Source organism: Corvus kubaryi, unplaced genomic scaffold, assembly GCF_017639235.1.
Source record: "Corvus kubaryi isolate FWS band 111438036 unplaced genomic scaffold, C.kubaryi_AGA036_p1.0 37334, whole genome shotgun sequence".
Lineage (NCBI taxonomy): Eukaryota > Metazoa > Chordata > Aves > Passeriformes > Corvidae > Corvus > Corvus kubaryi.
The window spans coordinates 7347929-7364890 of NW_024581108.1; the positions used below are offsets into that span (position 1 = coordinate 7347929).

At 43.0% G+C, this 16962-nt stretch overlaps 1 protein-coding gene across 1 annotated transcript; it reads right to left on the minus strand.

Moving 5' to 3' along the window:
• Positions 1 to 54: 54 nt before the first annotated feature.
• On the minus strand, positions 55 to 14517 carry MFSD14A (major facilitator superfamily domain containing 14A). Its single transcript, XM_042030079.1, has 12 exons — positions 14277 to 14517; positions 8852 to 8947; positions 7694 to 7756; positions 6962 to 7089; positions 5775 to 5889; positions 4451 to 4669; positions 4046 to 4159; positions 3506 to 3577; positions 2935 to 3047; positions 2682 to 2779; positions 1962 to 2125; positions 55 to 1378 (listed from the first exon to the last, which is right to left on the minus strand). The coding sequence occupies exons 1-12, from the start codon at positions 14514 to 14516 to the stop codon at positions 1172 to 1174; spliced, it is 1629 nt and encodes a 542-aa protein (XP_041886013.1). The 5' UTR covers position 14517; the 3' UTR covers positions 55 to 1171.
• Between the last annotated feature and the right edge of the window lie 2445 nt (positions 14518 to 16962).

The window sequence follows — 16962 nt, forward strand, 5'->3', positions numbered from 1 at the left end:
GCAACTACTGAATGTCACTGAAGCTTTGAAGAGACATTCACAATTATTTAAAAATTCATTAAAATATTCAACTTTATTAACAGTATATTTACATTTTTTTTCCTGCTCTTGGTCAACCATGGTGAATGTTCAAAGGTAAAAAAGCATTAAGCAATAACCACAAGATGAAAACATTTTAAACCTATACAATACTTTATACACAAATTTATACAAAGGAACACTTAAATAATACAACTGGACACAAAAATATACACTTTTAGAGAAATTCACATCAGTAATTGTATAAAGCTCTCTTCTGTACTAAGGGTCCTGAAAATTTAGGACTAAAACTTTAGCTCTGTAATGCAAAAGGGTTATTGTGACAGTCCTCAAAGGCCACTATATAGCACACGGACAGATTCAAGGCTATCAGCTTGTAGAGTTCAGTCTGTGTATTCAAGTTTTGAGGTCCTTTATGATTACGCAAACATCAGAAATAGAGTGGTTTAATAAACGGTACAGAGGAAAGCAGAGGTTTAGAGCCAGTATTAAAATCTGCAGGCCCAAAACACCCACTTCATATTTCAACAAGTGTTTGATACGACCGTTTATTCAAAAATAGAAAGAGTAAATGCACTTACATAAAAATAACTTTTACTGTTCAGCAAGCGTGCTCATGTGATTTTTATATTAGTACAAACTTAAAAAAAACCTGCCATGTGACTATTAAAAGAAATGATACCAATTCACCTCCCTACTTAAGTACATTTACATTAAGGCTTTGAATCATCTGACCCAAGATTTTACAACATTAAAACGAATGGGTCCACATGGATGCCAGTCTGTCTCATTGAGACGTAGCATGACTAGAATTAAAGCTCACCACCGTAAGGAAACAGAAGGACACATGCTCATGCCTTGACTATTGTTTGTCTCTGAACTAGAATGTAAAGTTTAGCAGTAACAGTATTTCATGGCAAGAGACAAGGATGTAACAGTTTGTTTATAAAAGCAAGTTAGTTTTTAGTTCAATGGCAACATCTTTGGAGAAAGTTCCTGTTTCAATTCCTACAGATTTCATGCAGAGATGTTTCTTAAGATTACCTTAAGAAATTACATTTTGGTGGAGTTGGAATGTGTATCCCAAACTGCTGATGAAAGAAGAGTCCAAACAGTCTTCCTGGGATTTTTGTCATACATTTGTATCTTGCAGTAAAGGTTCTTTAGCTTCACCAGGAGCTTGTGGGCTGTGGGGATGGCCATGACTGCCACAGTGTTTCTTCCAGTTGCTGGATCTTACATTTAGGTTTGTGTGTTCAGGAATAAACAAGGCAACAAGTAATGCCAACAGCACAGAGCATGCTCCAAATAAGAACGGGGGTCCAGGAATTATGGAATTCTGAAAACAACAACAGTGACACCACGAAGTGTTAATGAGCCTTTAGACACACATTAACAGCCTACAATTGCTAATTACCCATATTCAAAAGTGGGAAGAGCTGCTGCCTGACACACTAGTGAATACAGTGCAGGCTTTTAGAAGGAATGAGAAGGAACTTTACATCCTAAGATTTAGGACAAGGGAGCACATGGTTTTTATTAATGCTTGCCAACTTCCTTTTCTAGTGCAAGTTCTTCCTGCTGAGTTTCCCCAAAAGCTTAATAAAAAAACCCTGAGCACTTGGTAAAAGGACAACAAAAAAACCCATACACCATTAGTAACTGTCCATCCTTCCCTCAAGGTAGTCTCCTCACAAGGGTCACAGTTGTCTATGGCTGTCAGCTGTAGCTATTTGAAAATTAAACTAAACCAGTGCATGTAATTAACTGTACTTAAACAACCCTCCCTGAAGGACTTAGAAACCTCTTGCTACACCCTTCATTTGCAGTCAGTGTAACAAAATGTAACACAGCATTGAACTGATGGGCACAGGAGCCCTTCCTAACAACTTTTGGAAGCAGTAAGTACAGAAGAAACGTACCTGTTGTAAATGGTATTGTGCAACCACACTACCTCCTGATGGTGATTCGGGCATGGGCAGTTCATTCAATTCAACGTGAAATATATAGAATATAAAACCATAAAGTGCTGGTCCCAAACCATTACAGAGTCCTCGAATTCCTGTAATCATCCCCTGAACAACACCTGGGAAAAGTGAAATACATGTTCTTACCTAGCTGTAGCTATACATAGATAATTAACTATTTCTATTGACTTCACCTAAAAACTGATGCAGGCAGGAAAGCTCTAAATGGTGTTGCACTCTGGGTAGCAGTAAACAAGGGGTGCAAAGAGCCAGTCATTATCATGTACTCGAGTGGTTTTTCTATCTGCCTCTAGCAGAGGGCAGTGCCTGCCACGCTGAGCTAGTTGAGAGGCCAGGAGAAGGATGCTATCCCTGCTGTCATTGTCTCACACGGGAGAGAGAGCACTGTGTGCAACAGCGAGGAACAGTGCACCGAGTTTGCTGAGTATTTTGCTACTACAGGGCCTTGTTGAAAGTCTTCCCTCTGCACCAGAAGTACATGGTACGCACACAATGCAACTTCCAAGGAACCTGGATTTAACGTGTGGTGCCCTAAGCTCAGGTGTCTGGGCTGCCCTGCCAAGACTCAGCCTGGCTGACAGCACTAAGCCCAGAGCCCAGTGTGCCTGCACAGTATTCCTTGACTAGAATTCCAAGAACCAGGAGCAAACCTACCCTGCTGGTCCGCATCAGCAGTTCGTGAGACCAGGGCACTGACAGCTGGGAAAGTAATGCTGGACATGGCGGCCACAGCGCCGGCTGCCCACATCATCCTGCAAAACACAAACTGCAGTGGCTGCTCTGGGGCTGCAGCTCTGCCCTGGGAGCGCAGGGACGCTCCACTGGCTATCCTGCACTCACACCCTATGCAGAAGGGATAAATGCAAACCAAGGCCCCACCAGCCAGGCCAAAGAGAAATGTGCGTACCATGGCTCTGATCCAAAGCCATACCACGCCAGCTGCAGTATTTGGAACCCCAGGCCCAGCAGGATGGTGTTCTTATTTCCAATGGACCGCATCAATAAACTCAACACTATTGTCTAACAGAGAAAGGAAAAGTAAAGTGTCAGAAAAAGAACATCTTATTCTAAATATTAAACACAGATAAGTTGATGAGTTAATGAATTAAAAAACAACAAAAAACCTGAAAACATTTTATACTTAATGTCAAATACATGCAATAAACTAATTCTTAAGTAGTGTTCTTCAAAAGCAGTATTTGCCTCTACCAAAAAAATCCAGTCGTTTAGCAAGTAATATGACCAAACCATCACCCCTTCTTTGATGCACAAAGAATTTAGTTTTCCCTTAATGAACCAAACCCTTGTCGTCAAGTGTTTTCATCTAACTTAGAGTCTTAACCAATTTTTAGAGATTTAATAAAAAACAGACACAGAAAAGCTGTATCACATTTATGGAACCACAGTGTTCTCCATTCTCCACAGTGCTTCCTTCTTTTCAGCTTGCCAAGTCAATAACACACACAGCAGTAACTCACCTGTGCAATAATGGAAAGAATCCCAAGGACTGCTATAAATGCTGCAACACTTTCAGATGAAAATCCCATTATCTATATTTTAAAAAAGGCAATTTGATTATTAACCATAAACCTTATGTCATGATGTCACAAACCCCAGTGAGGGAACACACAATGCAGAAGACCAGTATTATTCAGCTCCTCATCTTTTTTCTCATTACATCAAACAAGTAAATGAAAATAAAGGGGCATAAATAGAAAACAATTAAATTGTTCCCTCAAAAATAAAGCCAGTTCAACATATTTAACCTCAAGAATAGTCCAAGAATAATGCAAATAATTACTAAGTACAAGAAACTGTTTTGTAACTCATTCATCATTCCCCTCTCCTCTCTGTCTAAAAGAGAAAAACAGAACAACAAGGGGACTTAAACCAGTTCGTGGGAGCTTCTAAATTATATGAGTTACCTGTACTTTCCATACTAGTTCAGTAATACTGAAAACTTTCTTTAATCCCATAAATCTACTTTTGTTCAAATTCATACCAAAATGTTACATTACCTGTCTGAGGTATAGGAAGAAGCTGGAATATTGGCCTGCCTCTGGGAGGTAGGAAAGAAAGACTGTTATGCAGATTAGCAGCACAATGGAGTCCTGGCCGACCTTCTTCAGGGACTACGGCAAGAAAAAAAGACTTAAAAAATATTCCACCTTCATTTCCAAAAAGCATTCCTAGCTGGGCTCTGAAAAGCCTGTCAATGAAATTGTTACATGACACCACCAAAGCATTCCCTTTATGTTTAGCAAGATTGTTGGCAAAAGTATCACCAGTGAACCACCAAGGTCAAGCTTGAAGAATTTGCAGGCTTTGTTTTTCAAGCCTGAACTATTGTAAATTCAGTCTCTTCCCTGTCTCCAAACTCAGTATCTACAAGTAACAAAATATTCCCTATTTTAGTAGCTTACTGCAAAGGGGTCAGCCTGTTCCCATGAAATGGGTGCTCCCCAGGATGCTGGCCTCATCTTCTCTGGCAGCGATTCCGGTACAGCAACAAGGATAAAACAAATGTCCAGCAGGGCGATTGCTGTAGCCAGCACCACCACCAGGCTGTCTCCGTACGCTCGGCCAAGGTAGGCACCGATAGCAGGGCTGGTGACTAAACTTGCTGCAAAAGTTGCCGAAACCTGAAATAGGTAACAGCTGGTAAGATTTTCAGTGAGACAAGTCAGCAGTGCTACTACCTACATTTCTTCCTTTTCAGAAGCCTAACCATTTTAATCACATAGTAATTAAAAGTAACCTTTTTACTATGCCTATGTCGTAGCACCTGTGTATTTTAGACAATCACAATTTTTCAAGAAAAACTTTCTTTTTTGATAACTGGACAGCAATGTGAGGCTCACAGCACTCTTGCATGTATTGACATAATTAATTTTAATTAACTATAGACTCTACTAATACCTCTGGGAAGCAATGAGCTGTCTTTAATCTCCATATTAGTGAAATAGGCAATGTCTGTTAAAAAAAAAAAATCACATGTATAAAGGGTATATTAAATGTAATATGCTGGTTAATCCAACTCAGTAGCTCTCAGCTGACCAGCTGGCCTTGTGAAAGATGTTAACTTAAAAACTGAAGGAACTTTCTCAACATATCTCAATCCCTGATGTGTACAGGCACAAAGAAACTATTTAGTTCTATATCCATTGCTTTCAGCTCTTCCTGCTGAATGGTAATGGATTCTGTAATTTAAACACAAAAAATAATTCTGCTAATCCATAATAACATGAGGCTGTGAAGGCTCCTGGGACCTGGCACGTTATCAGGAGATAATGGAGAAACAGAGGTGAGTTGTAAAAACTTAGACAAGTAACTCAGCTAAGTTTGTTCTGAACTGCAGCACAGCACAGTGACTGGAAACACAGGCAGGTGCAGTCAAGTACCACACCGTGGCAGTTCCAACACAACAGGTGAGATTTTTGAAAAGATGACAGAGTAGTACCACTGTGGACAACAAAGGAGGAATAACTAAAGCTCCTCAAATTACATCATTAAGACTGGTAAGAGCTGTTAAGACAGACACTCAAGATAGCTTTTAATACCATCATATTTTGTTTCATTTAGAAGCAGAATATTCAAGAGATACAAGACTGGATGACAGGAACAATTAAACAGAAAAACCTGACTCCAAATTAAAAACAACTTGCCGTAGGAGCAGCTTTGAAAAGCATTACAAACTGAAGGGCTTAGTACTGAATACCACAGGAAAAGAGCCCAAATAATACATACCAAACCATAGGCCATGCTTCTCTCATGTTCTTGGGTTATGTCTGCTACATATGCAAAAACTACAGAAAATGTCACTGCAAAAACTCCAGACACGGAGATTACAGCAAAGTACCACCTAAGAACACGATAAAAAAAATTAGAACAGCTAAATAGAACCAAAAAGTCTATTCAATCCAAGTGCAGTTGAACAATAAATCACCTTGTCCAACTTATCCTGACAATTTATTGATATAATCTTGGATAAAGCTGATGTGAACGTGTCTTGATAGAACTGTGTAACTTCTACGTGCACCAAGTACAAACAGCATGATTTTGTAACGTCTACAAAAAGCTGCTGTGATTAAGTACTACCAGGAAACAAGGTGTTCAGCTAATAAATTCAACTGGTCTATGACCCAAAGCAAATTAGGAACTTCAGTATTTTGAGAACCTGGTCATTGAAAGGCCTCAACATCTGCCATATCGTTATGCTATAGACACTAGCACTTGGCATTTGAAACTTAATAAACACTTAGAAACAAGCTCCTTCTGAAGAGAGATGAGCAGCCTGTGTGACCAGAGGGAAAATGGAAAAGGCTGACCTGAGCAGCTGGCACTGGCCTGTGTCAGTGCAGGCTGTGCCACTGCTGCTCCACCCTCAGGGACAGCACAGGGGGTCAGGGAGCGAGCCCAGGCCTCTGACTCCTGCCATACCTGGGCGAGGTTCCAGCCAGTTAACAGGTCGATAAGGTGCACACAGCATCAAAGCAGGTCGATTTTAGAATTTGAGAAACAAAGTGTAAAACTTCTGCAACTTGTAGGTTACAAATGGTTATTTCACGCACCCGCATTACATAAGGTTTTGATTTCAGTGTTGCTGGCTGGTATCTGAGTGAGAACTGTGGCCACAATCCATGCCTGCACAGTCCACTGGACTGTTTTCCAGCTTTGGCAGATGTGCTGGAGCAGGACATAGGGCTTACAGCACACAGATCAAAATCAGCAGCTATTGAAATTCTGACCAAGGCCTTTGGCCTCATGGCAGCTGCTTCAGGTTTACTGTTCCCCCAGCTTTGCACAGAAGTAATACAAAAGCCTCAACCTTCCATCAAGCACAAACAGCATTTTATCAACAATGCTACACACATAAGCATTAGATAGCAACCTTGAAAAGCAACAGCCAATCTGGTGTGAAACAATTTACTAACCATGGGCTGATCTTCATTAGTGGTATTGGTGCACAGGTGAAAAATACTGTTAGCAGCAAGAAGGACTTTCGTCCCCACACGTCAGACAGGGCACCTATGAGTGGGGCACTGAGAAACGACAATAAGCCCTAGGTGAAACAAAACATTTGAAGTTAGAACTAAGTGGTCAGACTCGTGATAGCTGACCAGAGCACAGTCCAAGAGCACTGGTATGACTCAAGTCAAGGGCTACAGTGCAATGCACCAAAAGCAATGTGACCAACCATCACTCATCTTCTCTCCCATGTCTGGTTAAATAAAATTTGAGGTCTGTTACCTCAGAACTACACAAAATTCAAAATGCAGATGATCCAGTCATACTAGCAGTTTCATGAACTGTGTGTTATTGTCTTCTTAAAATTCACATGAATCTAAGTAATGGAAAATACCCTACTGGGGCAACAAGCTCCAAGTAAAAAATTATCCACTTTTAACACCATATGCATCATTTGGGATTAATCAACTACCTTTTTATTTGCTGAACCCAATCAGTAGATACAGGCCAAGCAATACCTTGTTGAAAGTAAAAAGATGCACACTTGCCTTTTTAGCAGTAATTTATTCCCATTTTATTTATACTATGAAAGCCATATTGAAAAACCTCGTGACTGTTTCTCTCAGCTGGCAGTTATTTCTGTATTCCTCCCACCACTCACTTTAAATTGTACTTGTGATTAACTTCTGTCAACTTACCTTTACACCTTGAATTAGACCATTCATTAGAAATGTATGTTTTGGGAAGGTTTCATGCAAAACCTGGAGAAGAAATATGAATACTGTCATTTACACAATATCAACTACAAATATTGCTCATGACACATCCAACTTTATGATGCACAGTAGTTTTTTTATTTTCATAGATTACAGAGAAAAAAAAGGAAAAAAAGCAAACTACAAACAATGTGATTAATCTTTCATTTGCAAGGAAGGCATTTTGAGATTTCAGTGCCTGAAATGTAAATAAACCACAGAGAACCTAGAAAATTATCTCAGACCAGACTCTCCACATGTTACTGTGTCATCTGTCGGGGACTGGGGAGAGAGAGAGAAGAGACATCACCATCCTGAAGTGGCTCTCAGTTTGGCGAGCAGAAGCCAGAAATGGAGCTGCCTCAGTCTGATTTGTGTTTAGATGACAAGGATTTCATTCAGTGACAATGTGCAGTTCATACCCAAGAGACTGTTCATGGGTAACATCAGCTTTCAGAGCAGCACCAAGACTGCATTTTAAGTGGAGTTGGCTTGGGAGATTTTTTAGCCTTAACTCCTTTTAATTTGTCAGCATGTATCACTCACAAATTAAATCCAAATTAAAAGCAACTGACTACATGAGAAAGTACTTTGGTACAAACACATTGATATGACTGTCTCACAAATCACAGGGATGCTTTGACTGGTGTAACACAGTCTGTGCTCTGAAGCTTCTGCTTGAAACACAGCCAGGTCAGCAAAGACCTCCTGTGTAGGTACACACACACTTGCATAATGTTACTAAATTTCAAGTGTATTTTTGCCCTTACATTTGTAATGTGCCAATGTTTTATGGCATCTTGAAAGGAAAGATAATTTCATTACCACCTTACTGGTTTCAATCAGAAAATATTTACATGTAAGCTTGAGTGTTAGCAGACTTGCATGTAAACAGCTGTGCTACAACCATTACACTGCTATAATGAAATAATTGAAATTTTTGATATCATCCAAAATTACAGAACTTTTTTTTCACTTGCACAACAGAGCAGCTCAGTCATATGTAATTTTCATTTCATGTAATTCAGAAGATGCTGAGTGCCTTTGCAGTAATTGTCCCACCTCCCATAGAGTGAGAAAAAGCTCCCGAGGATTACCTACCACTAGAGTGGGAGCTGTCAGGAGTCCCCAAGCAAAAAACTCCAAGAAGATCACAATAACAGCATGGTAGACACTAGGTGAACCTATTCCTTGAGGCTGAAACAGGAGAAAAGACAGGTGATTAAAACATCTGGTCATCTATCAGTCACGAGAAATGCATCTGAACACTATAAACAGAAGGATTAATAATGAAACAGGACTCAAAACTTGGGAATAGTTACCCAAGCTAACTGGTACAGAGTTACCGAGTAACCCTTTGATGCTACTGTCCTGAAGTGTCCTACTCTTACTCTGCAGAATCCTTCACTGCCATCTCAAAAAATAAATCTCTTACACTGCCAATCTGGGAAACAAGGATGCTACAGGGAAAACAGACTCTTCTTCAGAGAATTAGTTTGTTTTCCTTGAAAAAATGCTTAAGTCTACGCAGAGCTGCATGGAACCAAAATTCCATGGTTTCAAAACACGGCAGTGGTCACACTCAGCTATCCCCAAGTCTCACTACCTGGTCTATCAAACAGCTCTTCTGTTACTAAAAGGCACCACTGCTACATACAAAACATGGCTCTAAACCAGGAAAGAAACTAAAATAATGAGCACCAGAAGCAAATCTCAGGAACAGCACTGATCACTTCCTAAATACTGAGTGCAGGCCTATCAGTTACAGTGTGCTTCAAATGCAGGAAGAGATGCAGATAAAAGGTTTGACAAAGGGAACTCGAAATTGTTCAGTGATTCAGTAGAAGCAGAGGTAGCTTTTGAAGAGAACAAAAAGAGCATGGGTGGGACAACCTGCTCATCTCGTAGACTCTGTAAATGCTGTCAAACAACATACCATAGTTCAACATTTGCAAATTAAGGATAGGGCTCACTAATTATTTTCATATGAAAGCAGTATGAATAACTCCTCAGAAATCTTACATGCATTCTTTCAACTTAGAAGTGCTGCCTTAACATCTACTTTGCCTGCTTTGTGCAAAGGTTAGTTACTAACAGAGCGGCCCTGATGTGATCAGACCCCACATTCACACTGAGCACACACACACAGGCTAAGGACCTCAGCTGCTTCCCAAGGAGGCTCAGAGGGATTTTATCAATGTGTGTAAGTAGCTAATGGAAGAGCAAAGACAAGAGCCAGACTCTTCTCAGAAGTGTCAGTGACAGGACTGGAGGCTCATAGTGAAATACAACAAATTATACTTGTACCTCAAAAAAGCAACCCCCTCTGAAACAGTTTCCATCTTCCAAACCCCAGTGGACACAGCCCTGAGCAAACTGCTCCAGCTGACCCTGTCTGGGGTAAGACACTGGGGTAGTTGGATTAATGATGTTGGAGGTGCCTTCCAACCTCAAATACAACACAATTTTAAGTTGCAGTTAGGTAATACTGGAGTCTTTATTAGGAGATTTATGCAAGCCACACCTAACTTTTCTTTCCAGATTCCAGTATTTCCAACATAGAAAAAAAGAGCTTATTGAACAAATGTAGGAAATAAATACAGAAAACCTCACTGCCTACTCACCCCTATTGCTAGAAAAAAATCACAATTTTCAAAAGTAACCATATCAATCTGTAAGAGGTGAATTACAGAAGTACCTCAGCACTGCTGTTTTTCTTTCCCAAGCTCTCTTCAGTAAATACAGACATACCATACAGATATTTCTGCTATATTTTCAGCCTAAGGAGGTAAATTAACAGTCTTTGTAGGTACAGAGAGTGGCTATAATTATCATCTCTTCCCACAATTCTTTTCCCTTTCCACCCACAATCCTTATTTTAGCTTTGGGTTAAAAATTTATCCAGCTCTGCACAAACTGTAAGTATCAATGTTAGCTGTTAGCTGTTTGAGTCAGTCTCATAAAATCAGGTTCATTCTGATAGCCCCCAGATTCCTGTCACATTGCTGGCACATGGCCCCTCGAGGCATGACAGACAGTGAGGGAGGTGTCACAAACCATCCCACCCCTTCCAGCATGGGAGTCAAGAGCACCTCCATTCACAGCAAACACGAACGAAGGCAAAGGCCATCTGTGCCCAGGCTGCCCTCATCCAGCTCCGGGCAGCTCCGAGACCACCTGCACAAAGCGAAACAGCAGAACGAAAGCAGCGGCTGCTCTGCACAGGAGAACTGCTGCTGACTTTAGAGGCCTCGGGTGGGTGAGTGCTGCCCTCTGCCCTGTCATCCAGCTGTAAGCAACACAACAGAGCTTTCCAACACACTGGCAAAAACGAACAGAAGCGACATTTAGATCACTAGGGTTCAACTTCCCTGCTTTCTTGTTGCTAGTGCTCACTTATCACAGGTACTTATCACAGATTATTTGTTCTTATCGACAAAAAAAAGAAGTAATTTAGTCACATTTAGATCATCATCTCTATAGCCATTTTTAAAGGTGTTGGGAAACTATCAAGAAACAAGGATGCTTCTGAGGTGAAAGGGAAGGAGATGAATAAGCAGTTACACTGCAGTGTATTAAGACACATTATAAGCATTCAGTCCACAAGGTTTCAGTACCAGTCTGATGCACCCTCCCAACCCAACAGGCACAGTGCAGGTGCTGGGTGTTCAGCCCTGCCCTACTCTACAAACCTGCCCCCTGTGCTTTCCAAAGGGGCTAACACAGTGTAATGCAATGGCCTAAGTGCAACTGAATCAGAAGGCCCTAGCCCTGGAGAGAAAAGACACAGGGGCCTTGTGAGAACAAGGTGGAACTGAGATGTTCCAACCAGAATAACAGCAACCCTCCTGCTACAAGTAGCCAGAGCGTATTTCTGCCTGGCCAAACCTGCAGCACAAATAGGGCTCCAACAATGCCTTTTCCTCTGGTTATAGAGAAGATGTCTTTTAATCAAACACTTTGTACTCTCAGTCATGACAGTGATAAAAAGTGTACATGCCAGACAAGCCTAAGAACACACATCTGACAACAACAGAATAACTATCAAAGCAACAAAGGCATTCTATGTAAGACCACAGCTGTTGCTTCTCTGCTGGAAAGGAAAAAGCACCAAATGAAGCCTTAATCTCTAATTTGTTTCATGACTGCTTCAAAAATGCATTATTTTATGTAAGATGAATACATAAAGGAAGGAAAAATTAAAATTGTTGGGGAAAAAAAAAGTGTTGAAATAGAAGTTGTGGCTGCCCTACCCCTGGAAGTGTTCAGTGCCAGGCTAGATGGGATTTTGAGCAACCTGGTCTATGGAAGGTGTCCCTGCCCATGGCAGGGGTGGAAATAGATGATCTTTAAGGTCCTTTCCAACCCAAACCATTTGTGATTCTATGAAATCACTTCACTGGTGTTACTGCCTCTCCTTTGGTGAAATCTGACAACACACACTTGAGTACAACACACCATTACATATTTTTTCTGTGATACAGCTACTAGAGCTGCAAATAGAAAAACACAAAAATACCACCATGCACCAACCCAAGCTCCTGCACCACCCACTGCCTTGTCAAGGAGACCCAGCAGAAACTGCAGTGGGAAGAGAGCCTTTGCAGAAACAATGGGTGGGTTTCCCTTTTTGCTTTTTTGGTGCTTGGTTTTCTGGTGGTTTTTTTTTTTTTGTTTCCCATCAGAAACTCTTTCTGCCTGTACCACTGCCTCATTAGCCATCTGTACACTCTTTCTGGCTCACACAATTTTCTCTGATGTCAAACAATTCCAAAATAAACCAATCAGGCTGGAAAGTGCACATGAAGATGCTTGATTAATTACTGATTTGCCAGTGGGAGACATTTAAGACATAGGGGCCATTTTCAGGTACCTGTTTCCCAGAATGTCACACACCATGCTGGGTAATGAACAAAGCAGATGAGGATGCTGAGCACTGAAGACTAACTTAACATTTCAGCAAATATTAAACAAAATTCTATGCATGAAGTTTCTGCTGTTGTTATAAAGAACACTCTGCTATATCAGACTTCATAACTTAAAAAATGTATTTAACACAAACAAATTCCCATTTATTTAAAGGCAGAAAGTATCACAAGCTGAACTTTTTGTAGCCTAACAACAACTACATACCTTCAGCTAATGTTTATGGCCCATTTTTCCACTGTTTTCCAGTGTAAATTAAATTAATACAGAATGGGCGTTTGCATTCAGCTTTTGAAACTGGTGGGAGGCACCGAATGATGTAGCACAAGTATCACTGAATGCAGTTAATTGTAATATATATTTCTCCTCTCTTGGCAAAAGAAAGTTAAAGTTGAGAAGTTAGGGACACTTGGAAACACACTGTATCTTAATCAATGATACTCCAGAGAGAAATTATGAAGCACCGTGTCCCCTGAGTAACATTTACTCTGCTTGTACTACTCAATCTAAAACACTTGCATTTAACATGTGTACAAGGTAATCTCATATATTTCTATCTTTACAAAGAGCAAGAACACATCCTAGAAAACACCAACAACCATCACCAAAATTCGTTTTGCTTCCTAGCACTTAAGTAATCCAGCCAGTTGGCCACTTCGATGAACAAGTAATGAGACTCTAACACCTGTCTCTTCTCCATTATTGTTCCAAAAAGACAAACTGAAGGGCCATCAGCAATTTAGTCTGTCAAGATGTCTCGTTATTTGAAATAATGGCATTGTATTTAGAACAGGGCACATCGAAGCTACAGAGTGTTACACAGTGGAAAAAATCCAGGGGCAACGATACACTGCAAGTAATGGCACTCATCAATGTAAAAAAAACCAACCAAAAAACCACCCAAACCAAATCCAAGCTCCAGCAGCCCAAACACTTAACTTCCTTTATTTTTCAAATTTATGTATTTAAGAGGAAGCAAAATAGTGGGAAGAACTGCAAAAACCTTTCTTCCGGGAGCCATTTGCGGGACTGCTCAGGCGCTGGCGTCTGTCCCCCCCGCGGGCCCGTTCTGTCTGACCACGGGCACAGCGGTCGCTGCAGCCCCGCACCCGAGCCGCGTTCCGCGGCCCCGCCCGCACGGCCCCGGCCCTGCGTGCCCTCGCTCACGGGAGCCACGCTCGGCGAGGGCAGGCTCGGACAGGCTCCGCTCACCTCGGGCGGCCGTAACGACCCGCCGTGCCCCAGGCCCCGCGCCTGAGGCCGCTCCCGCTCCTGCACCCCAAAACCCGGCCGACGCGAGGAACAAACTGCGTTTGCGGGCGGAGCGAAGCAGCCTGACACGCTCACAGGTGTTCCTCGGGCAGCCGCCCCGCGGACACCGGCCCGGGCTGCCGAGCGCGGCCATCGGGGCTGCGGCGGCCGTGAAGGCACCGCGACCGACACAGGCGAGGCCGCCCGAGGCCCGCGGGCCCACCGACCCGGCCGGACCGGGCCCTACCCGCCCCGGGACGGCCCCCGCACCGCCGCGGAGGTCGGGGCCCTCCGGGGCCCCCCGCCGCCGCCAGCCGTCCCCCGGGCCGCCCCGCGCCCCCGGCCTCACCGTCCCGCCGTCCTTAATGATGATCTTCTTGGCCAGCATGATGCTGCGGTTCACGGCGCGCTTCTTCTTCTTCCCCGCCTGGGTCATTTTACCATCGCACCCCGGGGGGCGGCACCAGCGACGGCACCAGCGGCCGCTCCCGGCTCCCTTCGGGCCTCGGCTCCCTCCGTCCCTCCGGCGCGGCCGCCGCCACCCCTCACGCGCCCGCCGCCATCTTGGGCAGCCCCACCGCGCGCGCATTCGGCGCTGCGCATCACGCGATCGCGCCATTGGCCGCGCGCGCTCACGTGCGCCGAGCGCCCCGCCCCGTCCGCGTCGGGAAGCGCGGGCTGGCGACGGGAAAGCGGCGGCGCCTTTAGGAACGGGGCGGCGGCGCCGCTGCCACGGCCGGGCCCCGCCCAGCCTCCGCCGCTCACCCCGAGCCCGACAACACCGCGGGCTAAAGCACGCGAGCGCGGCCCCTCGGGAGGTCCCGCGGGAGCCTCAGGTTCTTATCCGCCCTCCCAAACATCACCCGTCCCTCCCACCCGAATCGAAACAACCAGCCCCGCTTCCTCCTTCCCGGAACTGCTGAGGCGCCGCGGAAAAAAGGAGCAAAGGACGGCAGTTCGTACGGGATATACCTGACATTCCCAGAGCCAGAGTACACAAACACGGATATAATCCACCCTAAAGATCCAGAGACAGACATTCTACTTTCTTACTGTCAAGTTTTAAACTTAGTTTATGAAAGCTCCGACACCTTCAAACGGGCAGGTCATCCCAGGTTCTAATTTACCACAACGCCCGCATGTAACAAGATAACAGGGATCAGCTTCCCCCGGGCAGCATGCCAATTAATGGAGAAAATCTTTTAGAATCATGTGCTGGCATTATTAGGTTTTTTGTGGCTTATAAATTCATCCACTGTTGATGTCTGGCATCACTAAAGAGCAACAACTGTCCATCCTGTACTATCATATTCACGATACAGACACAAGTCTCCATGGCCGTATCCACATATCAGTCTTTATGTTATTAGTCCTCCACCTTTCAGCCCTCTTGCTGCTTATCTCCATCTTCCCCAGCTCCTGCAACATCCCTGTTTCCCCCAAAACCTCAGCTGCAAATGAACAGCTTCCCTGCCCCTACCAACAGTGGAACCTCATCCCTAAGGTACACACTGGCACTGCAGCTCCCACCTTGTTACCAAAGGGCTGCCAATCACTCACCACTTCAGATAATGTGGGCTTAAGTTAAACCCTTAGCCTTAAGATCAAGCACCTCTTATCATAATGCACTTTTTAAGGAATTTAGAACTTGCTGAGGCACAACCCTACTCACGCCAATGTCACAGTGAGACAACCACAAGCAGACTCTAGCTCACAAAACAAGAGTGCGTCTAGCGGGTCCAGGATGTTTGCTATTATCAGGAATATGTTACAAGTATTAGGGTGTCACATGAAGTATTTGACAATTCTGTCCCACTTCTACTTGAAAAGGAGAGGGGTCTTCAAATGTTGACATAGTTTCAATTCTGTTCCTCAGAGTGCTGTTAGATTTTGGTGAGAAAGTCACACAGACACGTATGTGACATGTAAGGGACTCGTAAAAGAAGTCAACACAACTACACAATGCAAGCAAAGTCATTTGGTAACTAGGCTGAGAAGACAGTTTTCTATCCACACCTTCATATAAGACCAACACCTGTTATTGATGTCATTATCTCAAAATAAATGCATTTAAGCATCAAGTTTCCTCATGCAGAGGATTCAAACAATGAGAATGTAGAATAAACTTGCTTTTGCTGTCATGAATTTCAGCCAGCTATGTCTTCAAAAATCAAACTCCACTTACCTACACAAGTTCTGACATAATCTGCTCTAACATTATTTAACTTGTATATTAACATAACATTAATCTTAATATTTAACATTATTTAACACAAACTCCTGAAGAAAAGAAACAAGAATTGTCTGTTACATCTAAACACCTGCAGTGCTCAACCCTCTATACTATGAAAATGCATACTACTACTTCCTAACTGTAGAAGACATTACCATCATTTTGGAAGAGGGATGAAAAAGCACAGAATACTTATCTCCCTAGGGGGATTCCAAGGCATAGGCAGATGATGGCTTCACTGGTTTCCGATAAGATTCCTCCCAGAGTGCTTTTACACCAAACTTGAAGAACACTGTCCCCTGCAGAACCAGCTATGCTCCTTTGTTTAGATGGTGAATAATTGTTACCTAATGGCATAAAATTTTCAGTTTAAATCATGTTGCATATGAGCATTAAGAACAGGGCAAAATTGACAAAAGGAACTGACAGAAATTAAATGCCCTGAAAACTGCTGTGAAATGACCCAGTTTTATTATAGGTTATCTCCAGAAAGGGCAGAGAAACATGTCCTCCATCATACATAGCAATTGCTTGTGAATTCTGTTAAGGTCTTTGATACATTGTAAATTATAGCTATACATAGCTCCTTACAGTGTTAGTGTTTTACAACCACACCCCATGCTATAACTTGATATTGATAGCCAGGTGCTCCCTACCACCCCCGGTTCAGGGCACATCTGGGGTTTCAGACCAGAAGAGCAGAGAGTGTCACAAGAACACTGCTCTTGAACGTGATTCACAAGAGGTCATGACACAGTGGTCAAAAAGAAGCATGTCTCAGTCAAAATTAAATTGCTGGCAA